Genomic DNA, 21,347 nt, shown 5'->3' on the forward strand with positions numbered 1-21,347 from the left:
AAACTGTGAGAGAACTGATTCTGCAGATGTGGTCTGACTACACTTACTTGTTCATCTCAAATTACCTGAAATCAAGCTTCAAAATTCAAACAAATGACGTTCTCTTTGCCTGATGAAGTATATATATATATTTTCTAAGCAAGATGCAGAACTAACTCTGTCTCTCTCATTTCAGGGCTCAGAGTCCAATGTAAGAAGCAAAACATTTATTGCTAATGGCAGAACTGCTTATCTTTTCAACAAACACAGAAATGACCATTATGCTACATCAATAGGACCATACAATCCTTCTTCCTACTGCTTTCTAAACCTTGATGATTGGAATGGAATTCTTCTGATCAAGAGGAGAGATCTTCAATATGATATGAAGAGAACAAATTGGTTTGCTTTGCAACTTCTTCTGTTATTGACTTTCATTTATTGTTTTTTGTGCCACAGAGAAGTATGGCATGAGTTTGCTCACTGAGCAGAGGAAGAAGGATTCAGTATGACTTGTAACAGAGCTACTCCAAACATGACTGCAGCAGGTTAAGACATATTTCTGACAAACAGGAGTGATGTAAACCTTTAGGACAGATTTAAATGCAGGTAGGGATGAAAGGAGACAAAACTACTGTAGAAATGAGGAGCCATTGCAAACCTATAGCACCCTGCTATAACAACCTGCAGCAAGAGCAAAACCAACACATTCCAAACTCTCATCTTCATCCATATGCATGAGAACCTCCTGTGTGAGCTAAAAAGATTAGCACAAGCAAAACATTCCAACATTCCTGTGATATGCCTCGGAGGAGAGTTGCCAGCCCACCCCATGCATACTTTCTCATTTTGCCTAATAACTAAAATGAAAAACAGACAGTTTTTTGTTACTGCTTTACCTAACAAAAATATAAAAAGTAATAAAAATATTTAATTCTTATATATATATAAGAATTAAACATACAGCAAAGACTGAAGTGGAAATGGAAAAGGTTTCTTCCCAAGCAGTTCCTGAATACAGAGAAGACCTCTGTGTGCAAACTTGACAATACTTCAGTATTTCATTACTCTTTTATCACTCTCTCTCCAGCTACCAGCCCACAGCACCATACTCCTAAAAGCATCTTCATAATACACAAGTTTAGCCTCTGCTTTGGATCCTCCACAGATTTTCTGCTCTTCTCACTGGAAAACACTGTCAGAGATTTTCCTTCATTGTCATAGTTCTCAGCAAGGCTGATGGTTTCCTTTTGATCGTGGAACTATCCTGGAAACCCAGAGGATCCACAGCCCTTTCAGTCTAACAGAGATCTCACCTACTGTGGGTTGAGTTAATGCCAAGTTTAGGGTGGCAACCCCAACGTTTTTGTCACCAAATACACAAGATCTGTTCTGGGACTGACTGGTCAGAAGAACGGCATTGAAAGAGAGCTTGCTGTCCACTGTTTGTGCCTCTTAAGGAAAAACAGGAAAAAAGACTAAGAAGGAGTAGAAGAAAATGGAGCAGAAAAACCCAAGTCCACAAACCCTTGCATTTATACAAGAACATAGGAGAAAAAAAACATATCCATGCCTTGCAGCATGTACTCACTCAAGCATGTGCGGCCATCGGAGTGCAGCCTGTATCCTGCCCAACAGTGGCAGTGGAAGGAGCTGTGGGTGTTAATGCAGCCATGCTGGCAGCCACCATTCACCTCTGCGCACTCATCCACATCTGTAGGACGAAGAGAGATGGCTAAAATTACCAACTGTCATGACAGAGACATAATTCAGTTCTCCTGGAAAAGCTTGTAGCTTGGACATAATGCAACCATGATGCTTCAACTGTGATTTTTTTGTTATTGTTGTTTATTATGCAGCCACACTGTAAACAGAGCAAAGATAATTGAAATTTTATGGTGTTTTCCAAAGTGCCCACAGGCACCGTCTCTGTAGTCTTCTTCTGAAGCTCTTGCAAATTAGAGTGGTCTGTGACATCAGCGTTTCCTTGGGGGCAAGAGGAAAGTCCAGGGAGAGAATACAGAATTCAAACACATCTGGGTATAAAGGTACCACTGGTCAAACACTGGGCTTTTGCAAAATTTTGCTGTGAATAGATTTCTTTATGCATCAGGTCCTAAACCCTATAGAAAGTCTTCCTGAGGATACAAGCACATACAAATGACATGGAAAAGAGACCATGCAAAATCAGAACTCATGCTTCCAATCAGTGAGAGCACAGGCATTACACAGAAATGGTTTTTCTGTCACATTTTCTGTGACTCTGTCCCTTGGGCTTTGGCCAAGGGAGTCAGCTGTGCTGTCTGTGCCATCTCCCATCCCCTTGTGACTCCCAGCCCCTCACTGTCAGGGTAGCTCAAGAAGCTGAAATATCCTTGGATCTGCACTCAGCAACAATCAAAATATTGCTGTGTCCCCAACATTATTCTCATCCTAAATCCAGAGCACAGTACTGTATCAGCTACTAGAAAGATAATTAACTCAACCAAAACCAGGACAATCAACTTGAGAAAGCTGCTGTAACACTTCATCTGAGAACAAAGTCAAGTGGACAAAAAAGACCAAAAAACTTGAAGTAAACACTTGAATGTTGAGCAATAATTCACAGGATTGAATTTTCCAAAGTATCACATAAGCACTTTCTATATATTTTCTGCAACACCACACTACTGCAAATACCATTTGATTGGCATGTTGATACCATTACCTTAAAAACCGACATAGAAATCACTGGAAATAAGGGCCAGTTGCCCATTCCCTGACAAAGGTTGACCTAGCAGATCCTTGTCTTGGGTTTGCCTGTCCCTTCCTTATGGCCCCCTGGGACAGCAGCTTCACATCCCTCCATCTCACCCAGGGGCGATGCTGGAGCCAAGTCATGCAGACTGCTGAAGATACCCTCTTATTGCTAAACCCAGACCTAAACTCCCTTCTGCGCTCTGTATCTGTATCCCCTGTTGTGACATTTATTTCTTAAAGACTCATGCTGACTTTACTCATCCAAACAGTCATGGATGAGGAGAGTGGGATGGAAAGAAAGACAAGAATGGTGGCTACAAGGAGAGGCTGTCTCCTAATTGCTGCTGCAGGGAAGAGAATGGTAGCAGAGCCAGGAATGTGGAGCACAGAAAGGAGGAAACAAGGAGGGGATCTTCCCCCTGGGTATTGTACTCAAGGAGCATAGGGGTCTGGCTTTCATATTTTTGCTGTCAATGTATCTGCTTTGCATTTGGCTTTGATGGTTTACATTTGTTACGCTTTTATGTTTATTCCATTCTAGAAAATCTAATCAAAATTAAATGAAAAAGGAAGTTTTAAAGATGACTTGGAAATGCACAACATCCTGATCCTAAGGAAACGTATTTATCAAGTTTAATTTTAATATCTCACATGTGAATTTCACTCACCTAAAATGAAGTCCTGGTGTTGAGTAGCATTTAAACTCATGCCATCTGCTAATGTATACCACTTTTTAATCCTTCTACTATATTTGTTCTTTCATTGGACTGCATACCCTGTACTTTTCCTACTGCCTGAAGACATCTGGAATACTTAAAAAAGCCCAAATCAAAACAGAAGTTTCATTATTTTTGTGTTTGTTTTTTTTAATGTAAACTGTAAACAGAAAATGTTATTCATCTTGTTGAATGTTATGCAGTTAAGAAGCGCTCTGCTGAAAAATCCCAGGATGAAATCAAAACCAAGAAACTATTTGTCTTGAGTATCAAAGAAATAAAATACACAAAAAAGGCTCAGAGAAATACAAGAAGGAAGAGGATGAGCTACATAGCTCCTTGCATCCCAGTATTTATACCTCCATTAGCTTGGTTACTATGAGCTTCAATATATTACCTTTATAGGCTACAATCAGCTACAGAGTTTCTCTATATACCAAACACAGCTTTACATTAGGACATCAGTGCTTACAAAGGAGAAAAAAATAGCCAAGATAATAAAAATGAACAATTACATTTAGGTCCAACTGTTAGTCTCTCTTGGAGCATTTTGGTGCCTGGATTTCCAGCAGAGCACTGGGACCTCTGCACTGGTCAAAGCCCTTCTGCAAACCCCATCCCCAAGTGTCCCAAAACATCAGCACCCCCCCTGCATGGCCAGACCCCTCTGCCTACTTCTTTCTTTTCCAATCAGTCAAAAAGCCCATCTGGGGCTTCCTGTGGGGGATCAGCATAGCAAGGATTAAACACTGAAAGGTCCATCCACATGCTAAGGATATAATGAAGAAATATGCAACAAGCAGCAGTCTCTGGTGCCTCCTACATTTCTGGGACAGGAAACAACTGCCCCCCAGTTACAGAAGAAAATAGTCTTCATTATGTTTTCTAGGAAGCAGATTGAAAAGCAGAACTAATCTAAATGCTAGAGCTGAATTAAGAGTTTTACAGGTGTAAACTATTGGCATTTTCATATTAAAATAGCAACATGTGTAAAGGACATACACACCAATGCCAGAAGCATATGAGAGGTGTATGACAAGCAGCTATTTCTTTTTCTACACAGAAATAACAAAAACATCTAAAATTATGAAGTCAGTCCACACAGGATAACAGGAGATTGCATCTGTCCAACTCTATTATATAATTAAATTTGGATTTATTTCTACCACAGATCAAACTAAAATACCTATGTGCTGCACTGCCCACAGTCACAATTGAGGATGCTTCTTCAAATAACCTGAATTTCCAGCCACTTTTAATTTCTAAGTTCCAGTTGCCCTGTGATGAAAGCAGCTACAATTCCCTGTTTAAAAGGGTGGATAGTGACAGGTCAAGGGGGATTGGTTTTAAACTGAGACAGAGGAGATTTAGGTTAGATATTAAGAGGAAGTTGTTCACCCAGAGGGTGGTGATGCACTGGAACAGGTTGCCTGAGGAGGCTGCGGATGCCCCATCCCTGGAAGCATTTAAGGCCAGGCTGGATGTGGCTCTGGGCAGCCTGGTCTGGTGGTTGACAATCGTGCATATAGCAGGGGGTTGAAACTAGATGAGCATTGTGGTCCTTTTCAACCCAGGCCGTTCTATGAAGACAGAGGCAGAACTGTCCATTGAAACAAGTGGGGCAATAGGTTGAGACTGAGAAGCAAAATGAGAAATATGTGCCTTCCCAGCACTATTTTGAGAAGGGAGTTATACTGTGAACAAAGCAGAGTCAATAAGTGAATACCTTACAATTCACCTGTGAGAGTTTTGGCAGAGTCCGTACTGATGTCTGTACAGCATGACTGCATGCAGCCCATTCCCGCAACACAGAAGGGATGCACCACACTAATCCCAAATGTAGGAGAAGACGCTGGGTACACAAACCCATAGACTGCCACATCACCTTGCCCTTTCCAAAGCAGGTTTTACTGATGACATTACAGATTTTAAGCCTCTATACTTCTAAATGGAGGCTCAGCTAATTTCCAGGGAAGTCTGCCCCCAGCCACTTTGGCAATAAACAGATTTTCCTGCCAAATACCCACTTAAACACGCTTTTAAATAGCGTTACAAACAAATTAAAGCTGTGTGATTGCCTGTTTGGAATTCAAGGTCATCACATTGGAGGCTTTTGTACACAGCCTGCAGGACTGTTTTTGTATTGCTACTTAAAATCTTTAGGAACAGCTATGATCAATCAGTTCCTTAAAAAGAAGCAGAGAGCAGTGCCAGACACAGATAATTAGTGGACCTCCAATTTTGTTTTTATAAAGAAGAAAAACAACAACAACAAGGCGTTTCCAGATCAATTTCCTGCTAACAAACAGCTTCACTTTTTACACTATGAAACATAACATACAAAGCTAAAGAATGCCTCAAAAATGAGGAGAAAATGAGGTTTGACAGCAGAAGAACCAAACAACATCCTCTCCATTCTCCTGACCCTCTAGCTACACAGGACAATGCGTTTCCACTTGCAGTGCCGTAGGCTGCAGATGGGTCGGGGTCAGGCAGCACCTTGTGCCATCCCAAGTCCCCTTTGCTTTTAAATTCTCTTTTTCCCCAGGGGAGCTATTTGGAAATCTCTGCAGCCACTACTCCCACAGTCAGTGCATCCCCACTCTCACAAAGGTATACTCATGTCCCTCTTTCTCTGCTACAGAAACACACACGGAGTTGAGCTGTGCTGCAGAATGGCCACAATGTCGGATCTCAAAGTGCTTGCAGAAATAGTGAAAGTTCCTCCCACTGGAGAGATTCCATACCTCCCAATGGTGGGATTGAAACCACCACTCCCCAGAGGCTTCCACAGAAGCACAACTGCACCTTTGGTTCCCAGAAGCCCAAGAGACACTGCATACAGTGAATGACACGCACACATCATCATTTCCCATTCACCACAACCCACCAGAAGGGATGTAACCAAGGGAAACACAAAATCCTGCTTCCATCTGCTTGGGGAACTGCTTATGTCGATAGTCTTAAATTTATAAAGCTAGACTACGATTAGAAACAATTATAATAAGCAGTTATAAAATTTGTGTCCAGAGAGAGGAGGGAAGATTTGATCTTTGCAGCATCATCTTAGAGTTTAGAAAGGTGGGAGCTCTGTGGGTGCAGATGTGGTACAGAGAGGATTCGGTGCAGTAGGGATATAGAGAAGCAGGGAAGGGAAGGTGGGATCTCAAGTAAAGAAGTAGAATGAGAAACACAGTGGGACTACATTTAACATTACCAGAAGTGCACAAACTATTTAACCTGGGCATTTCTCTGGATTGTTAAAAACCCTGCTGCACTGGTCTGGTTAATAGATTCCAAGGGATGTCTAAACCTCACATAAGTGATGAAGTAAAAATATCAAATAGTCTTTCCCCACTAGTTCACAAAGCAGCTTTTATACATTATTTTCATGTTTCTAAGTTAAATAATCTACATAATTAAGAAATGGGAAGGAAACAGGCTTAATACCCAGTAGCACATAAGCTGATCTCAAAAGTCAAAAATTAATTCTGTGAAAATGAAACATAAAGTAAGAACCGCTGTCAGTAGATAATTTTATGGCAGATTCAGCTCCCTTTAAATCACACAGTCTCCCCTCATGTCTTGTGCTTGGAAATGCCTGCAATTTGACAGCCAGTGTGAATCCATTCACAAATGTACTTACTATGAAGCATGACATGATTTGCTCTTTAAGCGGCAGTTTCTTAAATGATCTCCCCTGCTTTATGGCCATTAAAGGGGTTTCGAGGTTTGAAAGTTTGATTCAAGTAGTTTGGGACCTCCCGGCGCTAGAAAAATGTTTGTCCAATTTTTCCACTTTGAAGGTTGTTTGACATTAGCACTGATTCTAGGAATAACAGACAACAGGTTTTAAGTCTAAAGTTCAACAAGAAAAGGCAGAATTCCTGCTAATTTGAATTAAAAACCTATTTTTGTTTCATTGAATCAAACTGAGCTGCAAAGAGAGCAATTTTTGATAGATTTTATACTGCTAAAATCTTCCACGAACTTTCTTTCCTACTTCACCAAGAACACCATAAATACCCGACAAGCTCTTTTGAGTGGTCCACTGGAAACTGATGTTAAAACACCTCAGTGAAACAGCTTTCAGCAGAGATAAATGTGTTCCTGTAGCGTTAGCTGGGTCATTTCAAACTGCTACCGCTTCCAGGCTTTTATTTTTGCTCCTCAGGTATTTGTCTATGCCCTTTTCTGGCCCCTCCGATGGATTATATGAACATCCATTGTCTGCTTCACTTCAAAGTCAGCCAGGTTAGCTCAAATCACTGCTGAAGCTTACTTAAATTTCAGTAAGTCACAGGTGTCCAAGGCAGGCAACAAAATTAATTAACGGAATAGCTTGAGCAAGTGATACTGAAAGGAGCATGTCAAGTCTGATAAGGTATTGGTTAAAAGGGATGGTTAAGAGATTCCTTACCCAATTTAGTCACTGAGAATCAATTGCACACTGATTGAGGGCCCTTGTTAGCGCAGTAAGTTTTGCACATTTCTTCTTTGCCTGGGATTAAGCACAAAGCAGCTTTAACCAGCACCTATTTAGTCAGAACTACCCAATTAGCCATGCATGGAAACAAGCTTTTCACGTTATCTAATTATTTACCTTCCTCTGAAAATGAATGGCATTAAAGAAAGGCAGTAGAAGGTTCATTGACTCCCATTCTGTCACCTTTCTTCAAACCTCCCTGGTGATCCGATCACCTCAAAAAGAGGAATTTTCTACCCTGTGGTAGATATCTTGCCCTATATTTCAGATGTTTTTCCTTATAGATACAATGACTTCAGTCTGTGACTAGGTTGGCTTTCCCCTCCTATACCCCTGGTTTACCTGTCTTTATACTGAGAACACCAGAGGACACAGGGAAATACTGAATGAAAGTCATCTATGGGACACTGCCTCTGTTGGGTAATACATATTTACGCTCAGGTTTGAAGGGAGATGCATTTCTCAATGACAGCTTTCAAGGAGGGAAGAGGAAAGAGTCTTCTTTAAGGTATGGATTTCTCAAGGAGGAGTTCAGAGCAGAGCTGCTTCTGCAGAACCTACTTTGATCCGGAGAGACAACATTTGGAGCACTAATGGATGGGGCAATTCACCCAATCAAGTCCTGCTTTCAGTTTCCTGATCTGTTACTGGCCTTACTGGACAATAAATGCAGAAATAAACTGCTATGAGATGTCATGCAGTCTTACCAGCGGCTCCATGGCTGATTTGAAAGAATGATATTTGATCTGACAAAGACTCTGGTAATTTGAATTCATTTTGGGGCCTGGTGGTTGCTGTTTGTTTGTTTTAGGTGTTGTCTTTCATGTAAAGACCACAATGTTGTGGGCAGAGACTTGTTCCTCACCTATCCTGGGTCCCATAATCTCAGTTCACACTCCTCACTGGAAAGCAGATCACCTGGGCAGAGGGATGTGAAGACAAAATGGCCAATAGATGCACTGCTGATTTCTGCTTAATTTCAGTGCCTAACACACCAGTCTCTCCCAAGATATTTAGCAGTGGTTTAAGTCAATAAACAGTCAAGAACCCTTCATCCAGAGCCCTGTATGCAAACCATATGTGGCAGATGAAAACTCTGAAGATTATAATTAGAACTGTCCATTCAATTTAAACAAGGTCAGGAATGAAAACTATTTCAAATTCAATAAACAGGCCATTTGAAGGCATAGATGCTGTGGAGGACAAGCTTAACAACTTAATTGACAGGTAAAGTTTCATTTCTAATCCTCATTTCGATATCGTCTATAGCCTCAGGAGTCAAAACACATCACTGCTCAGTCCTCAAAATATGCAGAGAAAATGAAAATGTCAGCTGAATGAAAAAAGGCGAAGCATCTGTTTGATAGCTGTGTGAGCCTGCGACATGTAAACTACTTTGGAGTCAAGCAGCCCTAATTAGAGTTTCAAGGCATTCCTCATTAAATATATGCACGCAGACATCTATATGTGAGCTTTAAGGAACGATTGGGGTCAGATGATTTGAAGGAAAGTCTGAGTATAGAATTAAAGAACAAGAGAATTTTCTTGGGCAGGCCTCAGACAACACTGTGATGCTTGCATTTAGCAGCGAATAAATACTTCCCATCTTCTTTTTACAATGCAAATCTGCACATTTCTCTCCACTATTTTTTTCTTTAATGAAAAAAGAATGATCCATTTCTGATTCTCAGATCAAGATACACATCACAGAGGATTACAGCCAAGAAGGAAGACTGATAGGGTTACTGGCCTCCACACTGGGCTAGGTTAATAGATATTTTGGCAGCCATACCCACTGGATGACTCCAATTCACATCAATATGAAACCCACATAGATGGACATAGGCTTGCAGTGACAAGCTGCTGCCAGGGTAAGAGGCTGTAAACAGTGAATTTGGAAGAGGACATTTTGCCCGTGCACTGCCACAGAGTGGGCTGAACACAGCAATTAAACACTTGTGTAAATTCTGCTTAAGAGGCTTTGAGATCACTAGCATCAGCAGGTACACCACTATGCTACTGGAAGAGTTTGCGACATGAGGCACAGTAGCAGCAGGACACTTCATTATGGGACTGCATTATGCCATCAATTTTTAAAGACAGTTCCTCAGCACAATTCAGTTAGGCCATGCTGGGAGGTGGGAGGGTGGCAAAGGAGGAAAGGATACCCGTGAGGAGATGCACTAATAAGCAACAGCACGACACAGCCAAATTTCTTGTGCAGGCTTGAATTGGAAAGGTACTAAGGAGGTTTGCGTTGGAACATCAGCATCTTCTCTTAGCATGGTATGGCACTGCAAAAAAACGGTCATGGAATAAAAAGGGAGAAATGACTGATATGATGAGAGCATCTCTTTTTTGTTGTTGTTAGTAGCAACATAAAGGCACACTTGCTGTGCTCAGTGAGCATCTTCACTGCAGTCGGACACAGAGAAATGTCTTTTCTACAGTAGGTAAAATATGCAAGAAAAAAGATAATGCTGTGAATAACTTCATAATCTGATACTTCCTGCTTACTGTGCAAGCTCTCTGCTCATCTGAAACATGAGTGCTTATTTGTGACAAATGTCCCACATGGGTTGGGATGCAGTTTTCTGCCATCACCTGGATAGTCTCATCTTGCTGAGTGGAACATAAGCCAGTCCTGGTCATAAGTTGGGGTGGTGCAGTTGCCAGCCAAATCTGTTTTGTTCAACAGGTGAAATGCTTGCAGTGCTGTCAGTATTTGAAGATGGGGAGGGAAATAACACAATATTGAGCTGAGCGTATCTCATCCCCCAGGTGAGACCACAGTACTTCACATTCCATTACTGAAAATCCAGCTAACTGAAATTTCTCTACAACCATTAGTTCATTTGATGCTTCCTCAAAATGCTCCCACTAGAGCTATCGTAACTCCAGACCAAACTTTTAAAACATAAATTGTCAGCAAGGAAAAGACAGTGTATTACAGAGATTTTCTTCCTGACACTATATAATATATGTTAGTCATGACTGCAGAGATTCATCCACAAAAATAGGAGAAGAGGCAAACATCCCAAAACACTCCTCCACTAAACTTGCATCCTTTTTGGGATAGGAACAGTTAACAAGGTATTCAGGTGGGTCTTTCAGAGATGCAGTATGCACCACCAGCAGGTATATTTCAAGTCGGTCTTTCACTAAAAGCCAGATAAAACCCTCAGGTACTCATGTAATTGAAGTTTAAGTAATCCAATGCAATGTTGATCACACTACTGATCTTTTAATAAGGAACTGCAGCCTTCCCAGCAGTTGCTGTCTTGCTGACAGTCACGTCTGGATCACTTCCTCCAAGCCAGTGCTTTGAACAGAGAGGCTGACAGATTTCTGCTTTAGATTCTATCACAAATTGTTTTAAAGTTCTGTGTTTTTTTTTTCCAGGACGTATCAGATAGCTCATAAAATCCTGGTGCATTTCAATAAAAAGTGGGATTTCTGTTATTGCCCCCATTAAAGATGGCATTAAATGCTTCTAAAGAGGAATATAAACAGCACTGGGGAGCTGTACTTCTGCGTATCTCTGTATCTGCTGTTCATCGCTGTTTACACAGCCTGTAGGCAAAGCTATAGAGAATGCAGTAGTTACCCTGCACAATGCTCTCCACTGAAAGGCAAATGTGCACATTTTTCCTTTTATAATTTCCATTTAAAGCATGAATTGAAGGTTTCCAAGCCTCGCCTCTCTCCGCAAGAGTAATTCAGGAGCAATTTACATTTTCGATGTGCTCAAAACCAACACCAAGATGACTCATGTGCTGTTTATAAGATGCTTATATTTGCTGGTAAATACCTTGCGACAAACAAGCTATAATTTAAGTATTCAAAACTCTTAGTTCAGCATAAAATTACTAACTGTAATTTCGGAGACTGTGAACAGGGCTTCAATTTCAGGCTTGCAAAACTCTTCCTACACAATGGTTCTTGAAAGTACGAGTGTATTTTCTTCTCTGACAGCAGCAATCATTGTATCTCCGTAATTGCAGAACAGATTACCTCGCTTTTAATTCACATTAGTCAGCTGCAACAATACCATGTTTCTTTCCTTTCCTTTAAAATAAACTAATTATTGTCAATCAGCCCAGCGGAACGTTAACATGCTCTGTAACCTGCCTTTCAGAGGTAGTCATAAATACCAAAAACTAGCTAATATAAACTAATCAGAGCCCTAGAAAAGCCTCAAAATATATTTGTACTGCAGTCTATCATTCTTGTCATATTATTTCTAACTACTTTATTTTGTCTGAACACTAATAGTCCTGTCATATACTGTGCTTTCCATCTAACTATTCAGAGCTCTTTGCTTCTAATCACTAATTAAAACAGATAAAATCCCTGACTCGTGTAGTAAATACTGCAGTGTTTCCCAACCTTCAATCTTTCCATTGCCTGAAGAGGACCAGTAAAGCTTTGCGCATCAATTGGCACAAAGAGAAGTTACCACAGCACATGTTTGCCATCCCCAGCTTTCTGCACAAATTCACAATGGTAAAGATTGGCACTACATGCTGAAAAACCACAAAGGCAATGAGTGCTATCCTCCCAGCACTTCACATGAACACTCCTTTCCAAAGATAGTAGCAAGTTATGGTTCCAGACAGTACTTCCACCCTGCTGATAGAGCCCACAGCCAGCTACAAGACACAGTGAGCTTTCAAGTGCCATATGGACCTGAGCAGCAGAGCCGGGACTCCGCGTTTGCTGTTACCTGGGAGGCCTATGCTGCTGAGAAACAATTTTTCTCTTTCAGTCCATGTCAGAACAGTGATCAATAATTCATCTGATAGCTGACATGCAGAACAAGGTGCCAGTTTTCTGTGCTTTATGAATAATATCACGCTTTTTAAAAATCATGCTGTTTTGGAACACGGCAGAAGATGAGCTGTAGGAAACACTACATATCAATATATAATGCATATATGCGTATGTATATATGTAGAACTAAACAAGATTCAAATCCATCCTTACAAAATTTTAAAATGAAACTGCCTGTTGCCCATTTACTTCATGCAAATAGCTTATTGAAATGCTGCAAGTGAATTAAACAGGAACAGTCAGGAAATAAAATAAAATAATAAAAAAATAAAATTTAAAATTAAAAATTAAAAATAAAAGAAAAATAAAAAATAAAAAGCTACATGGAAAAGAAAAAAGAGGGATCTGGGGTCCAGCCTGTCCAGGAAGATGTGCAGTACTCCTGCACTGCAGCTGTTTCTTTGGAGCCCCTTGTTAAAGCATTGCTCTTGACTCTACCTGCTTGCACTAACTGGTTAGCGTGAAACTCCTGTTTAAAATGCGACCAAAACCTTCCTGTGTGTGCCCTTGGTTCCACTTAATAAGCACACATACCCGGGGTAAACAAATGCACTCTTCAGTGGCTGTATTCATAGCTGCTAGCTCATCTACCCTGAGGGATGCACTATGTGAGAAGCTGTGATTTCACTCAGTCATCACTGTTCCACAAATTAGAAAGGGGAGATTTTTGCAACAGCTACGTTTGAATCAGGAAAAATGTAAACCAATGTGATTAAAATTCTAAAATGAATTGATTATCAGAGCATCAGGTTCTCTCCTTGGCTAAAAGTGCCACACTATTACTCAAGATATAGGCTGGAAGTCTCTGGTCCTGTCTGCCCCACTCAGTTTGAACCTTATGTTCATCCCCCACTCTCCCCAGCGCAAGAGAAGAAGGTCAGAGCTGAAATGACAGTGATTTTGCTAAGTTTAGTAAATGATACATTTTAATAAGATGGAAAGGGTTTGTATGAGTAATTGAGCGGATTAGGTTTGGAGGGGCACACGAAATGAGAGGGCAGTGACCAAACCAACCTACAGAACTCACTGTGTGCTGTCAGCCTTCAATTAACAACCCAAAATTCAGCTCAGGTTTCTGCCTGCCTTGGGCTTGCTATTAATCAAGATTCAGTTAATTCACTTTAAAAGTCCAATAGCCTACAATTAATGCTACCTTTACTACGAATCCGTTGTAATTTTTCCTACTTATTTCTGAGTATATTTTTGGCTGTAATACTGTCACAAAGAGACAAATGCAGAAAGATGACACTATTTGCCTAGGAGAGTGCAACGGCTCCGAGCATCTATCGATCCTGGCTGGCTCCTAATGCAGCACAGGAGAAAGGACGGCTGAATGACCTCCAGCATTCACTCCTCCAAAAGAACCAGAGGTAAAAAAAAGAGAGAAGCATCAATTTCCAAAAGAATTACTTATGAATTGGACATTAAGCGGGCGTAGTCTTTAAGTCACAGATAATTAGATAACTGTGGTGCAATTGCTATGACTTAGCTTTGTTTCAATATCTCAGGACAGAATCTTGAAACAGAGATAGATAAAGAGGGCTGGATGGTTTTGGCACATCAAGGAGTGCCTTCATTGGGTTACTCTAAGATTTGCATTCAAGCTGAGTGGCACTTGTTGCATTTGTAATCAAGTCTGATGGCTATATTTCTTCTCATAAATTATCATTTCTTTTCCACGTTTTCCTTTGTGCCATTGCACATCACAGCATTACGAGTCCATGAACTTTCTGAAACCAGACACCGGATCCCTCCCATGAACTGCATTCTCTTCTTCAATTAAATAAATAAATAGGAATAAAAAGAAGAAAAAGCTACCACTTGGCACTGCTCTGAAGGTGCAAGATGTTATGTCCTTCAGTTCCTTCACAGGGCACAGCAGAATGTGATGTGTGTATTTGATGGAAATGGAAACTAGTCCAAATACAGAATTAGTGTGCTTATTCTCTTTGGCAAAAACATGGTATATGGCAAGAATAAGTTATAACAAAAAATCTCAAGCTTTAAAGATATAAAGATATAAATTCTGAGGTTGTCCTAATAAGCACTTTCTTTAACAAATCCTTCACTGTTCCTTTTAGTCAAGCTATTAACTTTTCTGTGGAAGCAGTATGTGAGAGCTCCCATCAGACAAGACATCAGGATAAATCATTGGCACCAACAACTATTATATTACTTGGATAAACAGCAGTGGCATTGCAAAGTCACACACATCCTCTGAAGGTGGCCGTTCCCTGAGCTTCTCCAGCAAAGGTCAGGGATCTGCCCAGGCTCTGGAGCTGGGCTCAGCCCCCAGGGATGCCCAGGGACTGGACTGCACTGATTGCAATATTGCTCTGATCAGTAAAATAAAAGCTTCTTTTCATCAACAGCTAATCATAGGACTTCGTTCAGCTGCCTTGACAGATGAGAACACAATAATATAAATAAGAAATGACATTTTACCAAAGAAGGTTAACATAAGGTCACAACCTTTTTCGTTTGACTTCTGTAGCTTACTCATGTGTGAAAAGATGCTTTTGTAGCTTCAGCCTCAGCACACTTTACAGATATAAGCTTGTGCTCGTAACTGAGCTTAAAAAATGGTATTAACAATTGGAAAACAACATTTCTGCTTTTTTGTGATGTTTGAGTAAAATTGCTTCAAGGTTGATATGTAATACATATAGAGAATACCCATATCTATCACAGAATATAATGTAAGAATCAGAGTTACCTCTACCCAAGAAATGAGGAGATACTGCACAAAGATGGAGCCAAATTCTGTATACAAACATGTTTTTCCCCCCTTACTCAGACCAAGCTAAACCCTTCTGAGCAAATTCCCTAACTGATATCAACCAGTCTGCCCCCAGAAATACTGAATGCTGCTACAGATGCGCTGGACACAGAATAAGGTCGTCAGCCATGTACTAATAAATGTCAAATATTAATTTATTGTAAGATGCAGAGATTTAAATCCTAATCCTCTTTCATCATTAATTTCAACAGGCTGTGTGAAGAGTGAGAGGCAAGCATGAGCTTTGTGTCAAAATCTGTAATGCCTATGTGACTATCTGCCAAAAAAATATTTCTCTTGTCAAATAAGAAAACTTAAGTTCTGTCCATAAAGACTAGAGATTAAAGTTGTGTTACAACATGCAGTTAATTAGCCTTGAAAGGCTAATCAGCTCACTGCTTTGGTTGGCATTTCCATATAGACGTACATGTCTTCATCTTACCACAACTATCTATTAATGCCAGTAGCCCTCACTGAAATAAGATGTTACATACTATATATGAATCACATATCCTGCCATAAGAGACCACAACCAGTGAGAAAATGTTGCTTACAAGTGTTCAAAGGGGCATAGCTTTTGATACCTTGGGTGGTGTGACCCTTTCCCACATGGCTCTTACAGAAAGAGCCACCCCAAGGCAGTGTTTGCTGAATCCTGACTGCAGTAACCTTTATTATTATTATTATCATTTTAAGGATGATCTTCCTTATTAATACTGCTGCCTTGTTGATACTCATGTAGCCTTGTGTCATTTGGACACCTTTGATGCCACAGAAGGTAGAGACGTTGAGCGTCTCAGCTCCTGTTAACTGCCCGCTGCCAGATTCAGCTCTTGGGTCTCCTAACACAGCTCACAGAAAGCAGCCATTATTGACTAATCAGCAGTACAATTCATTATTTTGCCAGATTAGTGAGTTTTTATTCACTATTCTCCTCCTCAACATTAAATAGCTACAAATAGCTAACAACACTTTTTTTTTCTTTTTTTTCTTTTTTTTTCTCTTGATAGTAATTTCCTGACATCTTTCCTTTCTGTCAAATGGATGCTCTATTCTGTTTCTGAACAACAAGATCAATCTGCGCACTAATAATGACCTACTGAATAAAACCTACACTTCTTCCATGCTCTTTTCTAACAGTTTGCCTTGTTTGTACTCTGGCTGACAAAAAACCCACACTCAACAGCGATTGATCATTTCAGTTACCAGTGAAATAAAACCAACCACGAGACAGATAATGGGAGCAGAACAATAGAACACAGCCATTTAATGCTACAGTTTAGACTAAGAGCTGACATAAAGCACAGCGAAGCTATAAAGAAAGAATGTAACTACCCAGAATGACTATCAGCCTTATTCTACCCAAAATGCTGGCTAACCTGAGAAACAGCTTTGCCTTCACCTACAAAAAGAGCCCTTTGAGCAATGCAGAACCATCACATCAATAAAGCACCAAGTCCTGAGAAATCAGCACCTTCGAGCAGCACACGCAGTATTTTTGGGAGCTCATCTTTCCCTCAACTCATCTTTCCGAGGGATTTACATTACAAAATCTGATGGCTACAGGTTTGTTGAAGGTGCCTTGCTGCAAGTATTGCCATATGCTCCTTGTTATTAGTTCAGGTGTTCAGGTGTAATTATCATCACCACTGCATTTTCTTTGATCTATGACTTCAGTGGCTTCAGCTCATTGCACATGTCCATTTTTGTTGGAAGGTTTCAAACAAAGGCTTCAAAACGGCTAACAGTGCATTCTTCTCCAATTCCTACGTAACACAAGAATCAAGCATCTCTAGCTCTGAATTTAAGGAATGCCAATATAACAAGATTTGAAGACTATTTTAAGAATAGCAGGTTCGTACAGAGGAACATTAAGTAACTGACACAAAACAATGTTAACAGAAGCAGTACTCTCACATGCCGAACAACTAGGATTACAATGGGAAGGACCCTTGCTTTTGAAAATAACAGGTTTCGGTAAGCTTCTAAGATGTTCAGTCAGTCAGTAGTGATCAACAAACAGGCCCATACACTGTCTCACAGGAGCATCACCATTTTACCACCAAAAGGGCAAGGGAAGACTGAGTTGAAGTAGCAGGGATCTGGGAATTGTGATTAGTATTTCTAGCTTCAGCCCTCAAAAGGCCAAAAAGAAAGCACCAAGAACCACAGGGAAAAACTATGATAATAAAATATTGTATAAATGATAAATACAAATAATTTAAATAATAATTAAATGAGCAGCTACATCTTATGCACATTGTCGAGCTCAATGTCAAATGACTTCTTACCTTGGAAAACATTCTTACAGTCTTCTTAGAGGAAGAAAAGGAGTTTCCCTATAAAAGGATTTTATAATATAAAAAGGATTTTATAATAGATAATTATAAAATTAAGACTGTGATCACAGGTTAGAAATACATTGCTTTGCAACAAGCCCTAAGGAACATGTTGAAGGACAAGGGTAAAGCGAAATCACAGAGGAAAGGAATTTGTGAGATATTAGGCAACATGAAAAATCAGAGGGGATGGCTTCTTGTAAAGGGATAACAGGGCTCACAAAAACATACCTAACATATTTTCTCTTCAGAATATTGTAAAATTATGATATTATTATATACATATATAATGATTGTAGATAAATGTAAATATGAGTGTAGATTGATTGTAGATTAACAGATCCAATGGGCTTTTTTATATCCACTCCATGTTTACCAATGTGATTTTAATGAATTCTTAAGTGTTCTAACATAAGCTTATGTGATGTTTAAATTTTACAGAAAGTCAGATCTTTGCCTAAGAACAAATTTTACCCCATAATGCAGAAACTGGGCTCCTATTTCCCTTAGGAAGAAGACAAATAGGTTTATGTAGCATGTGATCTTAAATCCTTTTTTATTCTGTTAATCTCTAGCTGTGGAATTGTGATTGAAATGCAAAAACGTATATGTATTCCTTGATAAGACCCATTTTGTTTTAGAGACACAAAATGCCACAAAACATATACACTTTCTTCAGGTTTTTAAACTGATGATGGAAATTCCATAATCAGAACATGGCACAACCAATCCAGGTTAAGTGATAACCATTTTTCAAAAGAAAAAAACACAACCCTTTGAAGTGTTCTTATAGTTATATCCTTATAATCCAGACATGAGAAGATCGGTATTCTTAACAGCTCTGAATGCACACTCTTCAGCTGGCTCCAGATAAAAGCTAGCATTTCTATTTCTTTTCCAATATCTTCCTGGATTCCTTACTAGCAGTAAGGCACAAAACAACACATTACCTCCACACGATTTCCCATCCTCCCCCAGTTTCTGGCCAGCTGGACACTTGCAGTGATAGCTGCCGATGGTGTTACAGCACTGGTCCTGACAGCCTCCATTCTCAGTACTGCACTCATTTACATCTGTCGGTAAAAAATTAGGTGGTCAGTAAAGGCAGGCTGGGACCTGATTCTCTACACTTTAAGAACAACTGCCTATGATCTTGGTTCTACAGAATGAGAATGTCACTGAGAAATAGATAAGGACCCTCTGGGCCACCTCTTTAACCATCTGTGTTTCTGTGCCCCACAACTCAAACCAACAAATGCAATGGGGGAAACATTCCTCCTCTGCTTGAGTGCAAGCTGCAAAATCAACCAACATTCAGGTTAGAGAGTAAGAGAGTTGGGAGGGAGACATTTAAACAACAGAAATTAAGCTATATTTTGACTGTACAAATGGAAGCAATTACTTCATTTAGGGACACTCTGCAACACCAATTGGGAAATATGGCTTTCTCTTTTTAGTTCCTCCCTTTTTTTTTTTTAAAATCTAAATAGATTTTGTCCATAAGAAATACAAAGTTCTGTAAAAAAAAAAAAAATCAAGAAAGAATGAATTTCCCATATATAAACAAGAGAGATGAGAACCTTTTAGCTGCTAACAACAAATGTTTACCAAGGTTTGGCCTTTGAAGAGCTTGAGTTCAGTAATACTATTTGGCTTAAGATTTCATTTAAAAATCAAAGAGTTAAAAAGAAACTTTAAGTAATGCTTTGGATTATTTAAAAAACAAACAAACATACAAAGAAATCTTGAAACATCAACATTTACTAAGGTGTACTGGGACGGGTATAAGCTCGCTGAGACCTCATTACTCCACAGCTCTAAATTCAGCACGATGACTGATGTCAGAAAACTTTCTTCATCCCCAGTGACACTGGCAAGCTACATTAAAAAATATTCAGTTCTGTCAGAGCTACACAACAATCCAAAGCTTATCTCACACGAAGCCAGCAAAGATGCTCTTGATTTGGTGCTTTAAACAGAAATTTTTCTGAAGAAAAACACTCGCACACCCTGAAATGCAAAAACAAACCGTACCAAAATAAGACATTCGTCTGTTCGCTTATCAGCGAGAAGCTGAGAGAACATATGACAAGTGACAGATCTCAGCCCTGTTCCTCAGCGCACAGGAAGAAGGCATGGCAGCACTGAGGATCACACTGAGAGCTGGTGAAGTGGACATGTTCTAAGTGATTTACTCCTGAATAACACACATCTCAACATGCCTCATGGTAACAAACAACGATGAGCTACACGGTATTATATCATATGGTCAACTATGCACAACCCAACTGATCAGCACCAATACTCAATAGGGAAAACGCCAATATTTCCATCCAAAGCACAGAGAGACCTTTCCAGCAGAGTAATCATTATCCTCCAGATTTCACAATAATAACATACGCAAAAGTCTGTGGTGCTGTTGCACACTAAAGTGCAAAACATTTTTCCTCCTGATTGCAGCATGTTTTTATTTTCAATCAGGAATCTTCATATTGAGCATTAAAACCTGTTACCCACCTGGACGCTTCCCCCCAGTAGCAACACTGGCTGTCTGACTAACAAACTCCTCTCCTTCCACCTCTCTCTCTCGTGCTGTGTCCATTATTTACTTCTCTCTGCTTTTTATATTATATGATTATGGATTTGTCAGTAGGAAAAAAAAAGGGGGGGGGGGGGAGGGGGAGGGAGGAAAGAAAAAAAAAAGGAAAAAAACGACAACAAAAACAATTCTGTCAAATGATAAATTTCTGTCTGCTTTCCATGTTCAATGTCACTCAAGGTTGCAAATATGTTTGCCTTTTGGATAGCAAGAAAAACGACAGAAAATTTCTGACATGTAACAAGTCTGCCAGGCTGGGGCTGACGAAAGTTCAATGTTATCAGGACTATCAATCCATCTGTAATGACATGCTGTAGGCACTTCAGAAAAATAAATGTGATGCTTTCTGCTGCGATTTTTCACATTTATTTATAGAGCCAATGTTGCAACACAAAAACATTATCCATGGGATGTGCTCCATGTCAGCTTTCAATCCTGCAATGGGAAGTCTTAAAGAAAAAAGAACTTAAAAAAAAAGCAAACATCTGGATGAACTTAATAGTAAATTGTATGTAATACTGAAAAAACCATACTGTATTTTCAATCAGTAGCATTCATGGATGGATATTGGAGGCATATCTCTATGTCCCACACTCCCCATGTGAGGCAATGCAGAACTGCCCTATGTACAAACGTATTTATTTGTCCAAAAATCTCAAATACTTGATAACTTCATAGTAGAGGAGCATTCCTGTTTGTCTTTACATGAATCACCTTTGCTCAAATAAATACACCTAGGAGCCATGCGTTGAATGGAGAAGAGCTGCACCCAGCGGCCATCTGCATTCCTGCTGGATGCTACTGTCCCAAACTACCCCCCCATAGCAGAGCAAACCAGAGACATGCCCTGCTCCATGGAAAACAAACTTTCACCAAG

At 39.9% G+C, this 21,347-nt stretch overlaps 1 protein-coding gene across 50 annotated transcripts in view; it reads right to left on the reverse strand.

Annotated features, from left to right (window-relative positions):
- LOC107318346 (uncharacterized) overlaps nucleotides 1-21,347 on the reverse strand; it is a 183,110-nt gene that overhangs the window by 80,531 nt on the left and 81,232 nt on the right. For 45 of the 50 annotated variants that reach the window (XR_014933374.1, XR_014933395.1, XR_014933394.1 and 42 more), the window contains exons 5-6: nucleotides 18,822-18,944; nucleotides 1,571-1,693 (exon numbers count right to left, since the gene is read on the reverse strand). Coding sequence is in view for 2 of the 50 variants with exons in the window: in XM_085513310.1 (XP_085369436.1) it covers nucleotides 1,571-1,693; nucleotides 18,822-18,944 (246 nt within the window). In the remaining 48 variants the exon portion in view is untranslated. The remainder of the gene's footprint in view (nucleotides 1-1,570; nucleotides 1,694-18,821; nucleotides 18,945-21,347) is intronic. The other 5 variants (XR_014933382.1, XR_014933380.1, XR_014933377.1 and 2 more) reach the window with 2 other exon arrangements.

The sequence above is a fragment of the Coturnix japonica genome, chromosome 12 (assembly GCF_054131305.1).
Source record: "Coturnix japonica strain WE chromosome 12, WE-NBRP24, whole genome shotgun sequence".
Taxonomy (NCBI): Eukaryota; Metazoa; Chordata; class Aves; order Galliformes; family Phasianidae; genus Coturnix; species Coturnix japonica.